This window comes from Episyrphus balteatus, chromosome 2, assembly GCF_945859705.1.
Source record: "Episyrphus balteatus chromosome 2, idEpiBalt1.1, whole genome shotgun sequence".
Classification (NCBI taxonomy): domain Eukaryota; kingdom Metazoa; phylum Arthropoda; class Insecta; order Diptera; family Syrphidae; genus Episyrphus; species Episyrphus balteatus.
Genome location: NC_079135.1, coordinates 21,944,722 through 21,965,008, shown reverse-complemented (window position 1 = coordinate 21,965,008; position 20,287 = coordinate 21,944,722). Strand labels below are relative to the sequence as shown.

At 30.6% G+C, this 20,287-nt stretch overlaps 1 protein-coding gene across 2 annotated transcripts in view; it reads left to right on the top strand.

Annotated features, from left to right (window-relative positions):
* LOC129908530 (putative mediator of RNA polymerase II transcription subunit 26) overlaps positions 1-20,287 on the top strand; it is a 106,971-nt gene that overhangs the window by 74,337 nt on the left and 12,347 nt on the right. For both annotated transcript variants that reach the window (XM_055985102.1, XM_055985103.1), the window contains exon 4: positions 7,871-7,949. In XM_055985102.1, coding sequence (XP_055841077.1) covers positions 7,871-7,949 — 79 coding nt within the window. The remainder of the gene's footprint in view (positions 1-7,870; positions 7,950-20,287) is intronic.

Here is a 20,287-nt window from a genome sequence, read left to right as displayed (position 1 = left end):
GAAAAAAGTCTTCATGTTGAATGAGGACTTCAAGAAGTAAAATGTATGGCCTTAAGACCTCTTTTAAAATGCGAATTTATGAAAGAAAAAGGTTTCATGTTGAATAAGGACTTCAAGAAGTAAAATGTATGACTTTAAGACCTCTTTTAAAATGCAAATTTATGAGAGGAAAAAGTCTTCATGTTGAATGAGACTTCACGAAGTAAAATGTATGACCTTAAGACCTCTTTTTAGATGCGAATTTATTCAGTGTAGGTATTCGTAAATTTTGTTGGGAATTTTAACCATAAAATTTGTTTTTGAATACCACCAAAACGTAGGATGAACAAACCATGATTTTTGGTTTGTATCAATTGCTCGAGGTGGTTTGAATTTAAAATTAAAAAAATAATTTTTGGGGATTTTAGAATAAAATGATATTTTATATGAGAGGTGCTACAGAAAAATTCTTTTTTGAATATCTCCTAGACGGGGAATACAAAAGCAATAATATTTGGTTTGTAAATAGAACTCAAAATGGGCAAACAATTATAATTGGTTTTATACGTCTATCTCAAAATTTGAGCGTTTTAGACGGTGTTATATATTTTTTTTTAAGAATTTGCTCTTACATTTTTTTGAAGGGTGGACAAACGAAGATTTTGAGTGGAAAAACATGGACGAAAGGTTTACAAACGAATTAGACAAATTTGGTTTAAAAATTTGGATGTCGCAGTTCTGGCTTCACGGAGCTCAGTTTTCAAAACAAAGAGGTGAAAGTTAATATTAATAATATTAAGTAATTTATTTCTGGAATTTTTGGGCCTGCAAAACTGTAGTTACTGACTTTTTCCATAAAATTTAGAAAGCATAAACCAAAAACTGAAAATTTAACGGTTCACGGTATACAGAGCAATTTTTTGGGATCTTAAGTGATTTTTTTTGTCTTAGTTGACAGACGTATAATTTATAATTTCGTAGAAAAACTATGTCCTGTTCGTTGATGTAAGGATATTTGAGTATGTTGCTTCTTGTTGTTGAGGATAATCAATCCACTGGGAGCTTGTCTGATAAATCAATTCAAATGAAAAATCGAACGATTTGCAGTTCACTGAGGCGTATACGTAACATATTTTTTCATAAAAAAATTTAAATGAAATTTTTCTAGAAACCTTACAATATTATATTGAAGTAGGTACCTACATAATGGGTACAAAGTTTGAAAATTTACAACACTATGTTGAATAATGGGTACATCAAATTTTGGAAAATATAAGAAATGGAAAAAATGTGAAGGTAAATTTTTAATAGGTTAAAAAAAAATGTTTAAAGAAATTTTCGAGAGGCTATTAATAATTTCAAGTGATTGTTAATTGCTTGTATTGAAAATTTAAAAATTGAATTTGAATGTTTCAATATTTAAATTTTCAGTAAGTATTTTAAGAAATTTTTAAAGCCATCGGTGTTTACCTAGTTGGAAGAATTAATTCGCAAGAATTTTTTTTATTGGAGAGGATTCTAATCATTTTTGATGTTTTTTTCTATTTTTTTAAATTTTAAATGATTTAATTAAAAAAAAAATGCGTTATTGAATTTCAATACTTCAATTTTTTAACAAATTAAGAAAATCTTGAAAAAATTTTAATTTTTCAATGAGCTGTTTTTATTACTAAGAACTCAGAAATGTAAAAGAAATGTTACTACCTTTAAAAAATTATTAAAACATTAAACATTTAAAAATTATATTAGTTTAAAGTTTCAGTTTGTGAAAAAATGAAATATTCCTTTCCAGTCAAAAAAAAAATTTAAAACATTTTAATTAAATTTGTTTGGTCTTTTACAGTATAAAGAAAAAACTGGTACTCAATAACGCACCTTTTTGAATAAAATGATGTCAAATAAAAAAAAAGTTAGAAAAAAAAAACACCAAACTTGATTGGGATAGTAAAAAACTTAAACAATAAGCCAATACTAATAGTAAAGTATTAAAAAGCAGTTTTCAATATAAAAAAAAAATAATGTAAAAGAAAACAAACACAAATTTCATCAAGGCCTTTTAATAATAAATTAAGTTCTCCTTCATTCACACTATTCTTAACAAACAAAAACAATGAAAGAATTTCTTTTAAAACTTTCCGCGTTCAAGGATTCCGTCCATTCTTCAACACCCTCTCAATGAATTACAAAACTGAATTCTGAGTGTTGTATTCATCAAGCCCATTATCCACTTTTTTTCATTTTGGCTTAAAGCCATCACAAATTCAACAGACATAGTACAATCCATCTCCTTTTCACTTCTCCCAAAAAAAACAACCTCAAACCATTTCCATAACTTGGCTATATCCTTTTCCAAGCCACTCTTTATTCATCCGTCCATCTTCATAAACATTAAAAACAAAGTTGAAAAAAAAAAATAATAATGAATAAATGAAAATATATAACATTAAAGTCCTTTCTTTTCAACTCAGATTTTAACAAAACAATACCAGAACCACTACAACAACACCACTACCATCATAATCATCATCATCAGAAAAATAAGGAATTAAGTCACTTAGTCGAGAGTTGAAATGAGGGAAATGAAACAAAAAAACAAAAAAGAAACTTTCACAATTAAGATGAGGCCCCCAAATAGCTCTTTGTTGTCTGAAATGTGCAAGGAAGTTGCTACAAAACTTCACACAGAGCATCTCCTGGCACAATTTTTCTTCTGAAAGACTTTAGTAGCTTATTTTCAACAAGTTTTTCGGTTATAGGCCAGAAAGTTAGGTTGATAATGAGGACTCTTAATTTAAATTTTTTTCGAAATCTTCAAATCATTCGCTTCATTCTTGAGCTCAAAAAGGATAGAATCCTTGAAAACCTTTCTCCATTATTCAAAGTCCTTTTTCAGCAGGTTTTTAGGTTTTTTCCAACGCTAACTCTAAAAAAAAAAGGATTTACGCTGAAAAATACAAAAAACCCTTCGCTATTTTGATTCGGTTAAAGAAATGACTTAATACAATATTTATGCCAGCTTAAACATCATTCAACAGTTTTTTGGCAACAAACAAAACAAACAAATGAATGTCAATGGTGGCGGATTGTCAAAACTTTTGTGTGAAAATCTCCTTTACCCCTTTTTTCACTCTTTGTCTCTATTATAGCCAGACTTCATCATCAACATAATCTAGAAAAAAGGACGAAATTCATGCTTTCCTCTCCTCGTCCTTTGTGACAAGGATACGAAAAAAATACTTAATATTTATTTTTAATTAAATGCACATTTTTGGGATTTTCCAGTGTGGTTAAATATCTCTAAACTCATTGCAAAACTTAATTCAACCTTCCTTCTTTCTCATACTCTTTTTTTGGCTAGAGGCAGCGACATAATAAACTTCACATGCATTGTCAATCTATCTTTCTATACGAGTCTTTTCTCTATAGTCTTATCCTCGATATAAGTAATAGTTTACACACATATAAAGTGCTTGAATATTTTTAGTGTGTAATGCCAAAAGGAAATTTCATTAGAAACTCTAAGTGCATTAAGATGTTTTCTGTAAAAGCGCAAAATTGTTCCCACCAGTTTTAAATTTGAATAAATCTCATGGAATAAAAAAAAAATGAGAAAATAAAAGAAAAACCAAAAAACATGTGAATGCAAGCGGTCGGGTTATATGGCTAAAGTAGATGATGACACATACCAAAAATTTCGTGTGTAATCAGGAGTGGATTTGTCATACAAATATAAATGTATTTTGGAACTTAGTACAAATGAATAAAAACAAAACAAAAATTGGATATTTTTGAAAGTTGGCAAAAACGTTTTATTTACAATACAAATTTTGGATCAAAAGAGTCCATAAATATATCTGCAGGAAAAGGCATTTTTTTAAGGACCTTAGTTAGGTTTAAAAACGAATTGCAAAAACTTAGTTAAAAATTGCATATTTATTAAATTTGGTAAAAATGTTCCATTTTTTAATAGAAACAACAATCAAAGGAGCACATTCAACTATCCTGAAAGAAATGAGTACTTTTTGTTTAAAAGAACGAGAAATCTAAAATTCGCCAAAAAAAAAACTGATTAAAATGGCATCCTAATGAAAATTGGTATAAATGTTACATTTAGTACAGATACCAAGAATCTAATGAGTTCATAAAAAAAGTTTTTGGGAATAGGGAAGATCTAAGTTAATACAATTTTAGACAAAATACAGCATTTTTGTGAAAACAAGGGAAGCGATTGTAACCGTGCTTTCCATAATTATTGCGTTAGTTGTTTATTTCAACATTATGAAAATTTGTAGGTACTTCGCAGAATTTTTGTAAATACAATTTTGTAATCCCAAAAAAATTACGTGTCTTGGTTTATTTTAAATAGTTCTGAAATTTGGAAAATTGTTCAAAAATTCAATGATGGTAATGAATATTTTATTTATTTAATATAAAAATTAAAAATTTTTTGCACACAAAATATTATCGTAAGTCAAAAATTGTTTGCATTAAAAATAAATTTATTTGGTACTTTCCGCTTAATGACTCAATTGATTAATACGAACGTTTTTAAACTGAGGCTTTTGAAAAATTTTTGAATTAAGAATTTGAATATTGTTCAAAAAATTTTGTTTGATATTTCTAAAATAGTATAAGATTTTTTTTTTGAAAAATTAATTTTTTGAAAACGTGTCGAAGAAACATTTTGAATTCTTTTTATGTATCGAATAACAATTTCTTAAAAATGGCATACCAATTTTTTTTTAAAAGTTTTTTACACTTTTATTTGTAAAAAAAGTTTTATTAAAAACGGCATTAAAAATTCTCGAAAGCAATTTTTAAGTATTCTTTTTTGTATAATAAATTAAATAGAGTTCAAAAACGTCCCAAAATTTGATTTCGTAATTTTGTTAAATTTCTTTTCAAATTGATATCAAATTTATTCTTTAATGAATTTTAAATGCACATTATTAACTATTTAAGCTTATTTTACATTAAGAGCAATTACATACATTCGATACAGTCGTATGTAATTTATTTATTATTCAGACAGTTTTTTCATAATGTTAATATTAAAAAAAAAAAAAAAATTGTTCTGAAAGGAATCTTGGTTCTCTGCAAAAAGAACATTGCTTTGTTAATGAGATTTATTGCTAAAACCGAAAAGGATGGTTCATGTTGAATATCGCCTAAATAAGGTAACTCAAATCGATGAGAATCACCAAGAACGAACATTTTCTTCAATTCGACTTGGTTGAGATAAATTTATTTGATAAGTTTTCTAGTAGAAGAAAATTTAGCAAAATATTGAAAAAATTAAACAAAATATTGAAATAGAGCTGAGTGTGTTAAAAATGTAAAAAATTAATAAAATTTAACCATTTTTTCTTGTTCAATAAATAACAAAAAATCAATATTAATTTGAATATAAAAAAATCTATTTTAAGAAAAATCCCATGGGCCTTTTGAATTGAATTCGACAACACACAAAAATGGCCCTGTGTGAATTGAATGCACAAATCTCTCCTCAATTCATGTGCGGTTGTCTGGTTGTTGACAGACAAATCGTTTGTGGTGCATGTAAGGTTAAAATGAGGTGGAAGCGAAATGAGAATGGGAGGATAGACACACAGTACACAGAGTCACAGTAGAGTAAAATGAAATTAATTTATTTTTTTGTCCAAAATTAGATGGGTTTGGCAATATTGTATATAGTCGAATTTATATATGTTTATATTTGACTCAATTTAAAATAATAAGAATTCTATATGATGCATTATAGATAGACAAATGCTTATATACCTATGCAATGCATTGCTTATAGGATTATAAAATTGGCTACTGTTTTGATTTCCATCATTAAATTCGCTCGTTTGCCAGCTGACCGATTGTTCGTATAGCAAGGAATATCGTACGTACAGTAGGACAGCTAAAAAAAAAGAAGACAAAAATAACATTATCAGAACAAAAAGTAGGTAATGTGCCAAATAATTGCAAATTTCGATCTTTTCAGATTAAAAAAAAGTCCAAAAAATGAATTGTAAGGCTTTCAATCAGCTCAGAGAAAACTTTCTAGCTTTAAGGGTTCGGAAAAGCAAGTTTAAAAATTTATAACAAAAATCGAAAATGAGTCTCAAGCTGTTTTATAAAAATATCAATTTAAAAAAAAATGAATTTTAAATTAAAATAATATCTACTATTCAATGCAAATAAAAAGAATAAGCTTGCATTAAAAAAAATATTTATTGCAACTGAAAAATATTTGCATTGAAAAAAAATTAATTGCAAATGAACAAAAATTGCTTTTAAAGTAAAATTTTTATTCCAAATAAAAATAAAAATTCGAAGAATAATAAAAAAAGTATCGAATGCACAAATTTTGCATTGTTTTTTTTTTTTATGTAGAAAATATTTTATTTGCTGTAAATTTTTTTTTTGTAATCGAAAATAGTTTTATTTATAATGAAAATATTGTTTATAATGCATTTGTTTTATAACAAATATATTTTATTTGGTATAAGTATTTTTTTTTTTAATTTTAGGTAATGAAAAGCAAATGCATTAAAAATAAAATAATTTTTTAAAACTCTGGTCTCAAGTCGTTTCAAATCCATTGGAAAAATTTAGATTATTCAAATAAATTGCAAAATAGTTTTAAATCGATTGTAAATAAAGTAATCTGGAAAGATATGAATTTTAAAATTAAAAATGAATAAAATTGAAAACTTGTCATCTGAGAAATTTGATAAGAGCCGATGGGAAAGTGAGTTTTATATGGATTGCAAAATATTATCTTAAAAATTGCAAACCAGTTGCAGACTTAATTTCAAACAAGTTTCAAGTTAAAAAGTTGCATTATCAAACTCATTCTATTTTTACTTAAAAATGCCGAAAAAGTTACATAAAAACGAATTACAAAATTCCTTTTGCCACAAAATCCATTAAAAAATTGCTAATAGTTTTAAATCGATTCCAAGCTTAATATTTACCATATGCTCCAAGCTATTTATAGGTATGTCTTATACCTTATTAAAAAATAATAGGTTTTCTAGTTGCTTTAAAGTTTTTGCCAGCTTTAAGTTTTTGGAACCTTTTCCGTCTGATTAGTTATTTCAAAATCATTTTCAAAATTTTAAACGACGAAATGTAAAATTAGTTTCAAAAAGGTTGCAATCAGTTTTAAAATGGACCCTTGAATTTTCATCTATCTCTCATCAGGGTTTAATTCAATTGCATTCAAGTTCGAACAAATCGCAAACTAGTTTCAAATCACTTTGACAAACTGTACCCGAATAAATTGAAAACTCGTTATTAAATAGTTGCAAATACTATTGATCTAGCTGGCTCTGAGTTGTGTTAAAGGCTTTTTGGATATCAAGAATTATTATTCAAATTGTACTTCTCCACCACTGTATCAATATGACCAACCGCACGGTTTATACTCAAACGGCTGGTTGCCTGTTTATCTGGTTGGCTGAATACGTTCCATTCACGCCACGTCACGCTTTTTGGCATGCCAAATGGAAATATCTTTTCAAATATTTTACAATTTGTTATGCCCTCGATGATAGTCAATTAACATATGAGAGTGTCTATACCGTACGTACCCCAATCATATGGACCACTTTTAATATTATTATTTAATTATTATTTTTTTTTTTATTTCTTTGTGATGATGCCTTGATGATGTTGATATAATGCAATGATGATTTGTCTTTTGATGAAATATTTACAATCTTGTTAAGAGTTTTAAAAGAATTTATTTGACATTTTTGGAATGAACGCGTGAAGGTGATGACTTGAAAAGAATTTTTTGAAATTTTTATTGAGCAAGGATGCGGTCTTGAATTTTTTGTTTAGAGTTTTGTTTGAAATGGAATTAATAAAAATATTCTTTTGTATTTATTTGCAGATGTCAATATGGTAGCTGAACCAAAACCACATCAAGTTGGTCGAAAGCGACAAAATATTACTAAAACCGGAAATGACTGGTAAGTTTAACACGTGATAGATTGTTATTTCCTCCCAATTTGAATACATCCTAAAGCCCAAAGTCACCTTAAATTTGACAAAGCTCTAATTAAATGGTTGTGTAACGAAAAGGGAGGTAAAAAATCCATTTATAAATTTTTGCTGAATAACCTTGATACGGTCGTCTGTGTCAGTGTCAGTTAGCATTAAAATGCTAAACGGTCATTAGAAAAAAAAAAAAAAAACGAAATACACAAAAATGATTGATGACTATAATAATAGGTTAAATGTCATAAAAAAAAAAAACTGAACAAGTCTAAAGCAACCCTTAATCAAATTAGACATTGGTAAATGGTCGAAGGGTATCCAAAACAGGGAAGGTCATTCAATTTGATTGGTGGTTGGAAATTTTCTTTGAGTTCTCTTTGAACTATCCCAAAATTTCTATACCTTACAATATTTTATATGTAAATATTTTTTACATTTCTAAGAATAACCTTGTTTTCATTTTGGGGGAGTGGAGTTTTCTAAAAAGAACAACAAAGTTAAGTTAAATTTATAATGACCGAGAGAGAGGTGACATGCAACCCACATGTCATATGGAGTGACAGCCATTGCATGTGACGTTCCATTTAGTCGCAACAAAAATGTATTGCATGACATAAATTGGCGTTAGAATTTACATTCTAATAATGCGTAAGGGGTGTGTGCTTCTACTTGAATAAAGTTTTATTAAATGAATAGGTATTTACTTGTTTTGTAACATGACTTTGGAATTACTTCTAATTAAGATTTGTAAGTTGTTTTCTTTTGCAAAACTGTATTACTTCAAGTCCTTTTTAATTACTTCTTTTAATGCCTGGTATTTTTACGATTAGACCGAGAGCCGACAGCATATTTTGGCAGTTTTGGTATAACCGAAATTCGAGTGTGCACATATCTAGATATGCACCACAGTATGTTAACGGAACAAGTCTGGCAGTGATCTTTTTCAGCTTTCCCTTGCCAGACGCATCCAAAGTGCAGCAAAAAATCAATTTTTGGCGTTTTGGTATAACCGAATAAATGATACACCAAAAAATCATAAAAAATCCCCTGATTTCGAATCTGTGGGTACCGCAAGTTTCTTTTTCAGCTTTCCCCCCGCCAGACCGCTTTAAAGCATTTTTAAGTGCATTTTTCTAATAAAAACCTTGATTACTTATTTTCTGTTAGGTATAACCGTATGATGGTAACAAATTAATATTCTATGTCTATTCCAGGTCTAGAAAATATAATTTTTAGCCAGCTATTTTTCAGCCTTCCCTCTGCCAGACGCATCCAAAGTGCAGTCAAAAATCAACTTTTGGCGTTTTACTAGGTATTACCCCAATAAATGATACACAAAAAAATCATAAAAAATCCCCTGATTTCAAAAATGTGGGTACCAGAAGTTTTTTTTTAGCTTTCGCCCCGCCAGACCGCTTTGAAGCATTTTGAAATGCATTTTTCTAATTAAAAACCTAATAGCTTATTTTCTGTTGGGTATAACCGTATGATGGTAACAAATTAAAATTCTATGTCTACGCAATAAAAAAACGCAATACGCAATAAAAAAAAATTAAAATCAATATTAAATTTCATCATTGTGCTGTAAATACATCTTGCTTTGTTGTTGTTGTTTAAACACTCACCATGTCTGACTCTGAGAACATTTCTAACACTAACACAACAGACACCACCTACACAGACCCCGCCACCGTACTCTCCACCGACACCGACCACACTACTAATACAAGTCCTGCCACTGAACCCTCACCCAAAAGCCCAGCTATTATAGTGACAGGCTCTCCAACCGGCGCTCACGCTGCAACCGCAACTGACACTGCAACCAAAACTAATTCCGAATCCAATATAGCCGCCTCCGCCACCACTAAGCCTGGAAAGGGAACCACAAACAATTGTAAAACCAGCAAAGCTAATGGTAGTAATACTAAGAATACAAGAGCTCCCGTCACAAGGTCTCGTACTGTTTCGTCTAATAGCCCGGTAGTAAGCGATTCCACACGATCTAAAACTAAATCTAACCTACCAAACTATTTACACACTCCGAAGCAATCTGGAACGTCATTATTATCTCCATCGACATCTAATTCTAGACCAACAAACAATAACAGTCGAATGCTCATGCCCGAAAATTTTCGTGAGTTTGAGTCGAACCTCTTAGCAAAATTCAAAAATTTGCTCTCTATTTTTGAACAAAATATGAAAGATGAGATTAATAACACAATAACAGCTTTATGTAGCCGTGTGGAGCAATGTGAAAGAGACATTTATGCATTGAGACAAGAAAACGAGAAAATCAGAGACCAACTTGATGATTCTCAACGTCAACAACGGCTTAGTGATGTAATTGTTAGTGGATTACCACTCACATCAAACAAGAGTCCAGTCGATCTTGTTAAACAAATAGCAAATAAACTCCAACACACACTAACTCCACATTTTGATGCTTTTCGCTTGCGCTCCCAAAATCAGAGAGACAATTGTGAAGCCCCGTTGCTGATTAGATTGTCTTCCCCTGCAGAAAAGAAAGCACTACTCACTGCTTTCCAAATAAACAAAGGTTTGACCGTCTCCCAGCTATTTAGCAATGAAGATTTACCACACACAACTGACACTAACACCTGGAACCGCCGCATTTACATTAATGAAAGTTTAACACCACAAAACAGTGCATTGATGCGTCATGCCCTTCAATTAAGAAGAGAAGGAATTTTATTCTCAGTCCGATCGAAGAATGGTTTCATTTTTGTAAAAAAGAGCAGCGATGATACTGAAATTAAGATTCAATCGAGTACACTCTCAACTATAAATGTGCCGCAAATTTGAATGTCACCAGGAGCGGAGCTGTCATCATATTATTTTAATTTTATTTAGGTAGATACTTATTTTCATTTCGAAGAATATTTACATAAACATATTATTTATTTTTATTTTCTCTCTTTATATTTTATTTGTGTTCTTGTAAAGCCTGTTTATTTTTTTTTTTTTTGAATATTTGAACTGTTTTATTCTTTGTTTTTGTCATAGTTTTTCTTCTTTTGTTGATTGTTTCAAATCATTGTTGGGTGGATGGTTTCATTTTGAAAGCATGGACTGTCTATCAGTAAAATCGGTTGTTAAAATACTTTCAAATGCCCGTGAAGGTTTCAAAGTATGTTGCATTAATGCTCGTAGCCTTAATATAAATAAGTTAGATTTTCTTAAACATGTGTTTGACCAATCAGGTGTAGACATTATTTGTATTACTGAGACATGGTTTAGACCAGATACTCCCAGTAGTTCATATGATATAAGTAATTATAATCTAATCAGAAATGACAGAATAACAGACACAGTTGGGGGTGGGGTGGCAATTTATTGCAATTCATCCCTTAATAGTAAGGTTCTTGTTAAATCAGCGAATAATGGTATTGAGTTTCTAATTTTAGAGGTAAGTGATGGCAGTACTAAAACTATTTTGGGTGTGTGTTATAATCCAAATAGAAGCATTTCTCCAGATCCCCTTTTTTCAGCTCTACAACAATTCTCTGCTTCATATGAACACATTATAATCTGTGGTGATTTCAATGCAGATCTCTTGCTTTCAGACACTCGGGCCAAGCAATTAAGAGATGAAATTGCAAGCAAAGGGCTCTATGTTTCAAACTGTTATGCGACTCGCTTTGCCCCTAACTCAAAACCTAGTCTTCTTGATCTTATGATTGTCTCTGACTTATCAAATGTTTTCTTGCAAGACCAATTGTCATTGGATGGAATATCTGACCATGATCTTATTTTCTGCACTTACAATCTTGACTTCTCACGTGTACCAACTCCCTCTACTTTCCAATTTAGAGATTTGAAATCAGTTGACAATCTTGCGCTTCAAGCTGATGCGATGGAGTCGCCTTGGCATTTATGCCAACATTTCGTCAACTCTACTGATAAAGTCGACTATTTTCAGTCATTGGTTCTTGAACTATATGATAAACATGTTCCTATTAAAACCGTGTCAGTTCGTAGCAAAAATTGTCCCTGGTTTACCACTGATGTTCAAAGGTCAATACAGAAACGTAGAAAGTCTTATGCAAAATGGAAGCTAAACCCTAGCACTGAAAACTGGGAATTATTCTGCCGTGCAAGAAATGATGCTACTTATGCGACTCGGAGGGCCAAAAAACGGTTTTTCATGTCCAAGCTGGATACAAAACAATCATCTGGCAAGCTTTGGAGTAATCTTCGCTCAATTGGTATCGGAAAAAAAGAGGTTGTTCATAAGTACCCTGATCCTAATGAATTGAATAAGACTTTTATATTGAGAGACCTTCAAAACCTGGATTTTGTGCCTAACGGCCAAGCTCATTGTGGTCCGTCTAATGTGTTTGAATTTGTTTCCGTCTCTGAACTTGAGGTTTTAGAAAGCATTCGTTCAATAAAGTCTGATGCTCTTGGTGAGGATGGTGTGCCAATATGCTTCATTAAAATGATAATATCACACCTGTTGGGTGTCCTCACACAATTGCTTAATTTCTGCATTGCTTCCTCATCATTTCCAGAAAGCTGGAAAATTGCTAAAGTTGTCCCTGTAGCCAAAAAATCGAATCCTAGTTCGTGCTCTGATTTTCGTCCTATAAGTATCCTTCCCTGCCTGTCAAAGGTTTTTGAGAAAATTCTAGCATCACAAATATCAAGTCATCTTAAAACATTTAATTTACTATCACCGTATCAATCTGGTTTTCGTGAAAATCATAGCTGCCAAACAGCTATGATCAAAGTCCTAGATGATATTAGACTTGAATATGATCTGGCAAATCTTACTGTTCTTTGTTTGCTTGATTTCTCAAAGGCTTTTGACAGAGTAAACCATGAATTACTTTGCAAGAAACTTAGGTTTTATTTTGGCTTTCATGATAGAGCTGTGTGCCTTATTAGGTGTTATTTGTATAATCGCTGCCAAAAAGTAAGAATAGGCCAAGAAGAATCTGATTCTTTGAACCTACACATGGGTGTACCCCAAGGTTCTATTTTAGGACCCTTATTATTTTGTATTTTTATAAATGACCTCCCGAATGTATGTTCAAATGTACGTCTACATTTATATGCAGATGATTTACAGATATACCTATCTCGGCCGCTTGGTCTGCAGGAAGATTTGATCTGTAGAATGAATGAAGATCTAGAGGCAATATCCACTTGGACTCTTAACAATGGTCTCACTCTTAATCCGGATAAGTCCCAACTTATAGCAATATCTAAAAAGCATATGGATACTTCATTTTTGCCACCCGTTTACCTATCCTTAGTACAGCTTCGTTTTGTAGATACGGTTACTAGTCTTGGATTTAAAATCAATAGGACGCTTTCAGCTGAAAATCACATCAACTACATAGTTGGAAGAATCTATGCTGGACTACGTAAACTTTGGCAATTCTCTACCGTAACTCCTGTGAATACAAAGCTTAGACTTATAAAAACATTACTTGTGCCTCTTATTGACTACGCTAATGTAGTATATTGTAAGCCTGATTCGCATTCGCAACATAAGCTACTAGTTGCTTTTAACGATATGATAAGATATGTATATGGCCTGCGCAGACACGAACATATTTCTCATTATCATCAACTAGTCCTTGGTTGCACTCTGCAGCAATATCTTGATGCAAGATGTTGTAGATTATTACACAAAATAATTCAAAATAGAACACCTCTTTATTTATATAATAAACTTCAATTCGCGCAATCTGTAAGAACAACTAATCTTCTTGTACCAACTTGTAACTACTTGAATTCTTCACGGTTATTCATCGTCTATTCAACAAAACTATGGAACTCTCTACCGGTTAACATTAAGAGAATAATTGGAACAACTAACTTTAAGAATGCAATAACTGTTCATTTTCGTTAAGGTAGTTTTGATATTTGGATTATTTAAATAAAATTTAAACAGGTTAATAATATATTTTTATTTAAAAAAAAAAAAAAAAAAAAAAAAAAAAAAAAAAATTGTTTCTTGAAGTAACTATTATTTTAGTATTGTATTTTTTGAATTACTATTTTTATCAAAAAAAAAAAAAAAAAAAAAATTTGTATTTGCCACTGATTTGTATTGAAATTGTGTGTTATATTTACTATATATTATTATATTATTATCCACATTGTTAAGTACTATAAAAGACTAAGTCTTACTTGTACACTGGTTATAAATAAATTGAAATTGAAAATTGAATTCCTGGTTTAGAAAATATAAGTTTAAGCCAGATATTTTTCAGCCTTCCCTCTGCCAGACGCCCTTAAAGGTTTCCCAAATAGGTTTTTCCATAGAAAAAACACCTAGTTTCTGTTTTTTTCTTATAAAATTGAAATAATATTTTTTTGTTTAGAGTAACCATATGATGGCCAAATATTAACTTTCTCTGCCTTTTACTGATTTAGAAAATGTAAGTTTAAGCCAGTTTTGTTTCAGCCTACCCTCTGCCAGACGCCCTAAAAAGTATTTCAATAGTACGGGAAAGTTAGATTTTGCTATATGGGGCATGAGGGTCTGGGAAAAAATCAAAATGCATTTTGACTTCAGGGCTCGAAAGGCATAAAGACACGAGTCGTAAACCAAATTTTGTTCAATCGCACTAAGAGTCATTTGGCCGCCATTTTTTTTTTAATACAAATTTTAGTTTTTCACATAACTCGCGTATTTTTGAACCTACAAAAAAAACAATGTATGACAAACTTGAAATAATTTAATTTTCTACAATATATGTTAAATAACATTTTTCGATTATCCCTTTGGTTTAAAAGTTAGGGTGTTTTTTTTTAAACACGTCAAAAAGTGATTTTCTTATTTTTGTCATATCTCTTTTACTTGAGCGTTTTTTAAAAAATTTGTTCGTTGTAAAAGTTGTAGATCTTTTAATTACCTTCATTTGTTACAATATTGGTTTTTCGATTTGACAGACCGTTTTCGATCTGTAGGCAAAAAACTTAAAAAAATTGCAATTTTTTGTATAGGGACAAACAAAATGATTCTTGGTGCGGTTGTACAAAATGTGGTTTTAGACTCTTTCGATCCCTGGGCTTATGCTCTTTTAATCCCTGAAGTCAAAATGCATTTCGGATTTTTTCCCAGACCCTCATGCCCCATATAGCAAAATCTAACTTTCCCGTACTATTGAAATACTTTTTAGGGCGTCTGGCAGAGGGTAGGCTGAAACAAAACTGGCTTAAACTTACATTTTCTAAATCAGTAAAAGGCAGAGAAAGTTAATATTTGGCCATCATATGGTTACTCTAAACAAAAAAATATTATTTCAATTTTATAAGAAAAAAACAGAAACTAGGTGTTTTTTTCTATGGAAAAACCTATTTGGGAAACCTTTAAGGGCGTCTGGCAGAGGGAAGGCTGAAAAATATCTGGCTTAAACTTATATTTTCTAAACCAGGAATAGACATAGAATTTTAACTAGCCGACCCCGCACTCAAAATTCGAGTGCCAATTGTAACTTTTATTTATGCTCAAATAAGCACACTATATAAATCACTTTATTTACTACTAAGAATATGCAACACTTAATTTTATTCGAAATTCGAGAATGTCTTCGAAGGTTCTCGTCTTTGCTTTTAGAAGTTTCCACTTACTGAAGGGAGAGGGCGTGGTTCAGCACATTTGTTTTTTTTTTCTCAATTTTAATTTATTATTTTTATCTATTTCGGTAAAAAAAAATTAAAAAAGTATACATTCTGCACATCTAGATAAAATTTCCTATCGTTTGGTATATAATTTATGCCCCTTCGGTTTTTGTGGGCCGCGTATTTTGTACCACAAAATAAGTGTTTGCCGTTTTATTATATGATGATGATGATTTGTTACCATCATACGGTTATACCCAACAGAAAATAAGCTATTAGGTTTTTAATTAGAAAAATGCATTTCAAAATGCTTCAAAGCGGTCTGGCGGGGCGAAAGCTAAAAAAAAACTTCTGGTACCCACATTTTTGAAATCAGGGGATTTTTTATGATTTTTTTGTGTATCATTTATTGGGGTAATACCTAGTAAAACGCCAAAAGTTGATTTTTGACTGCACTTTGGATGCGTCTGGCAGAGGGAAGGCTGAAAAATAGCTGGCTAAAAATTATATTTTCTAGACCTGGAATAGACATAGAATATTAATTTGTTACCATCATACGGTTATACCTAACAGAAAATAAGTAATCAAGGTTTTTATTAGAAAAATGCACTTAAAAATGCTTTAAAGCGGTCTGGCGGGGGGAAAGCTGAAAAATAAACTTGCGGTACCCACATTTTTGAAATCAGGGGATTTTTTATGATTTTTTGGTGTATCATTTATTGGGGTAATACCTAGAAAAACGCCAAAAGTTGATTTTTGACTGCACTTTGGATGCGTCTGGCAGAGGGAAGGCTGAAAAATAGCTGGCTAAAAATTATATTTTCTAGACCTGGAATAGACATAGAATATTAATCATACGGTTATACCTAACAGAAAATAAGTAATTAGGTTTTTTATTAGAAAAATGCACTTAAAAATGCTTTAAAGCGGTCTGGCGGGGGGAAAGCTGAAAAAAAAACTTGCGGTACCCACAGATTCGAAATCAGGGGATTTTTTATGATTTTTTGGTGTATCATTTATTCGGTTATACCAAAACGCCAAAAATTGATTTTTTGCTGCACTTTGGATGCGTCTGGCAAGGGAAAGCTGAAAAAGATCACTGCCAGACTTGTTCCGTTGACATACTGTGGTGTATATCTAGATATGTGCACACTCGAATTTCGGTTATATCAAAACTGCCAAAATATGCTGCCGGCTCTTAGACTATATGGATTACAGATTTTAATATTCAGGTTTAGAGTCTTGTGTCTTAGTTCGATTTGGGTAGATCCTTACTTAAAATAAAACTAGACGAGGAGACCAGGAGAAAAAGAAACTGGGCAGAACTTCAAAAACTAAAACAAGCGAAAATGCTTCTCGGGAACTATACAACCAAGAACGTTTCACATCATGTATCAGTCTAAGTAGGAACAACCTCAGGTTAATCACTGGTCTTCTCACGGCCCACTGTAAATAATAAGAAGGCACCTTAACATTTTGGGCCTAGTAAATAGTGCAACATGTAGATTCTATAATGAAAAAAAAGGAACACCAGATCACATTCTTATTCTGGGTAGTTGCAATGCACTAATACACCAAAGATTTAAACACCTCAGTTGCTACCAGGTCGAAGACGAAAAATTACGCGCTATGAAAATACCCCAAATACTCAATTTCCCGAAATAAATTAGGTTAGAGGAGGAGCTATAAAATCTTATAGTTCGCAGTGCATCTTACACCCCAAATAACAATCAATCAATCAGATCCTTACTTTTTTATTAAATGGGCTGAACCAAAAAACCAGCTTGGTAAATTTGGTTCTCTTAATAAAATGTCCAAAAACACTTGATCTTTTCGGTCTTTGATGATAAAATAAGAAATACAATAAAATTAGTCTTTAGTTACAAGTTTTTGATAAAAATGACGTCTCACAGCTTTTAAAACGATACAATTTTGTAGAGTAATACAAATCTTTGTGAGTTTAATGAATTCCAAAATATTACTTTTTGAATGATGTCTATTATTTGTCGAAATCGAGTAGTCTTTTGAATACTGTTTTTAGCACAATAGATATAGGCCAGTTATTAGGTTGGCATAAACAAATGAATGGCTACATAAGTAACATAAAATTAAGAATTCTAACAATCTTCTTTAAGAAGGACTTAAGTTTATATCAAGTAGGTAAATACAAGGCGCAAGTGTATTGTCCGATAGAAATTAAGAAGGAATGCATTATAAAGGTAGAATAAAGATTATAAAAAGAAAGGGTAAATCACATACCAATAAATGGATTGGTCAGGTAAAATCACCGAATCGCTTAAAATAAATTTAACTGAATCATATTTTGTACATAGCTTGTGTGGTAAAATAAAAAATCAAGCACTTGTAAAAAAAAAATAAATATTTCGTGAAGAAATTTGATCGTTATATAGTTCACATTCACTTATGCCACGAAATATAAGAGACAAAAAGATTTCCGCTATTGCCAAATTATATTTCATTCAAAATTATAACTCGAAATGTAAAAGACATCTTGAAGCATATAATTTAGTTTTTTTTTTTAAGTGAAAACTTCTTTAGTATCGTTATGATTTGAAACGAAAAATCGACAGGAAAAATCAAGTTACAGTTTTTCCGTATGTTTACATAGGGTAACTTCGGGCATTATGGCGCACCGGGCATTATGGCGCACCTCTCAACTACCATACTTCCAATACTCGCATTTAAATAAAACCAATGCAGAAACTTTGGCCTTCGTCGAACAAAAATTGTGTTTAGTTTTTGGAGTTTTGTGAATATGTGTATATTTTGCAATATGGCGCAGATGTAATAAGGGCATTATGGCGCTATATTATACCCGACTGCGCCATAATGCCCTTATGTAAAACTAATTTCAAAAGTAACTCTGCATTTCTTTAAATTTGAAAATAACCTCGATTTAACGTTAATTTTATGAAACTTATTTAAAATTATATTTCAGAAATGCTGAATATACGTAAAAAAAAGTAAAGGGTTCCGAAGTAAATGGGGTTTGCCATATTGCCCGTACATAGGGCAATATGTTTTTTTTTGGACTATTTTTAATTTAATTTATTTTTTGTTAAAAAGCTTGAATTTTTATTCTTAAATAATTTATTTATGTTACGTTTTTATGAAATTTAATTAAAAATAAATTGCACGACTGGGGTCGCACGTACTTGCTCTTATGCTTAAAGTAACTATAATGTTAAAGCTTTTTATTCAAGAAATTAAAAATTTGATATTTTGAAGAAATTTCATAAGTAGTATAAAAAAATTAAATCTGTTTTTATAATTAATTAAACTCCGTTTTAAATTATCTTAAAAAAAAAAACAAATATGCCATTTTATTTCTTGTAGAAAAAGGTATTTTTAGAAAAAATTTTTCGAAAATTGTAGGAGCCGTTTTTTTAAAAAAATAGTTTTTTATATATAAAAATTTTTTAACATTTTCCAAAAAAAAAGTTGGGATGCCATTTTGAAGAAATAATTAATTTACACATTAAAACTAAATTTCAAAATTTTTCATTAATCCGTTTTCAAAAAATTGATTTTTCAAAAAAAAATTTTGAAATATTTTTTAAAAAACCAAAAATGCGTTTTTTGAAAATTTTCTAAAATTTTAATATTATCTTTACTTACACACTTTTGTATAAAAATTTTCATTTGAATCGGGTTAATGTTGTACGAGATATTCAGAAATGAAAAAAACCGTTCTATGACAGGTACCGTTAATAACGGTACAAAAAATATTTTTTTTATTTAAAAAGTTGGCTCTTATGTGTAGTACTACACACAAAAATTTTAATCAAAATCGTTAGAGCCGTTTTTGAAAAAAATTAACTTTTCTATTTCCGTTATATGGCAGGTACCGTTAGTTTTGGCCATAAAAAAAAATTTCAATTTCCCCTCTAGGGAATCACTAAAAACTGCTAACTACCAAGTTTGAAGAAAATCACTTCACTCGTTTAGGCTGCAGCTCCAGATAGAGACAGACAGACAGACAGACAGACAGACAGAATTGCCGGACCCACTTTTTTGGCATTCTCCATCATCGTAATGTCATGTAAAATTGTTATCTCGAGTTCGATTTTTTTTACGAATCCTAAACTTGCCCTATAGTACCTATATCGCAAGTAAAAATGATTGAAGTAAAAATTGTAGTCCGTAGTAAAGTTATTTGAGTTTGTGCTTAGGTATGCCATAATGCCCTAATTTACCCTACTTGCAGTTACTGCTTTTTATTCCGTCAATTCCATTATAATCTTTGAACAACAACAACATCTTGAAGGTGCTACCACCACCACTTCGAAAAATAGTCGCTTAAGTTTTAATTTGATAATTTGAATTCGAAAAACTGATCTTACGATTCCAAAGCGTCAACCCTCTAAACTATAACCCAATAACTAATAAATAGTTTACGCTTCTTGTTCAGCTGTTATAAGGCCTTACAGAAGTTTGAACTAAAAAAACTCTTTTTTAAGTAAAAAATCTTTTAAATCTATGAAATAACTTACCACGGTCTCTAAATAAGTTTAGCTTAGATCAGAAAAATTTAAATGAAAATGCTTGCAGAGGAATTTTTTTCCACATAACAGCTTTTTGAGCTAAAAATGGGTAAAAATTGAGCCTCAATATTTTTTTTTTTTACTTATTACAGTGAATGACTTTGAAACTCCCCTTCATGAAGAATAAAAAAAATTGTTAGCCATTG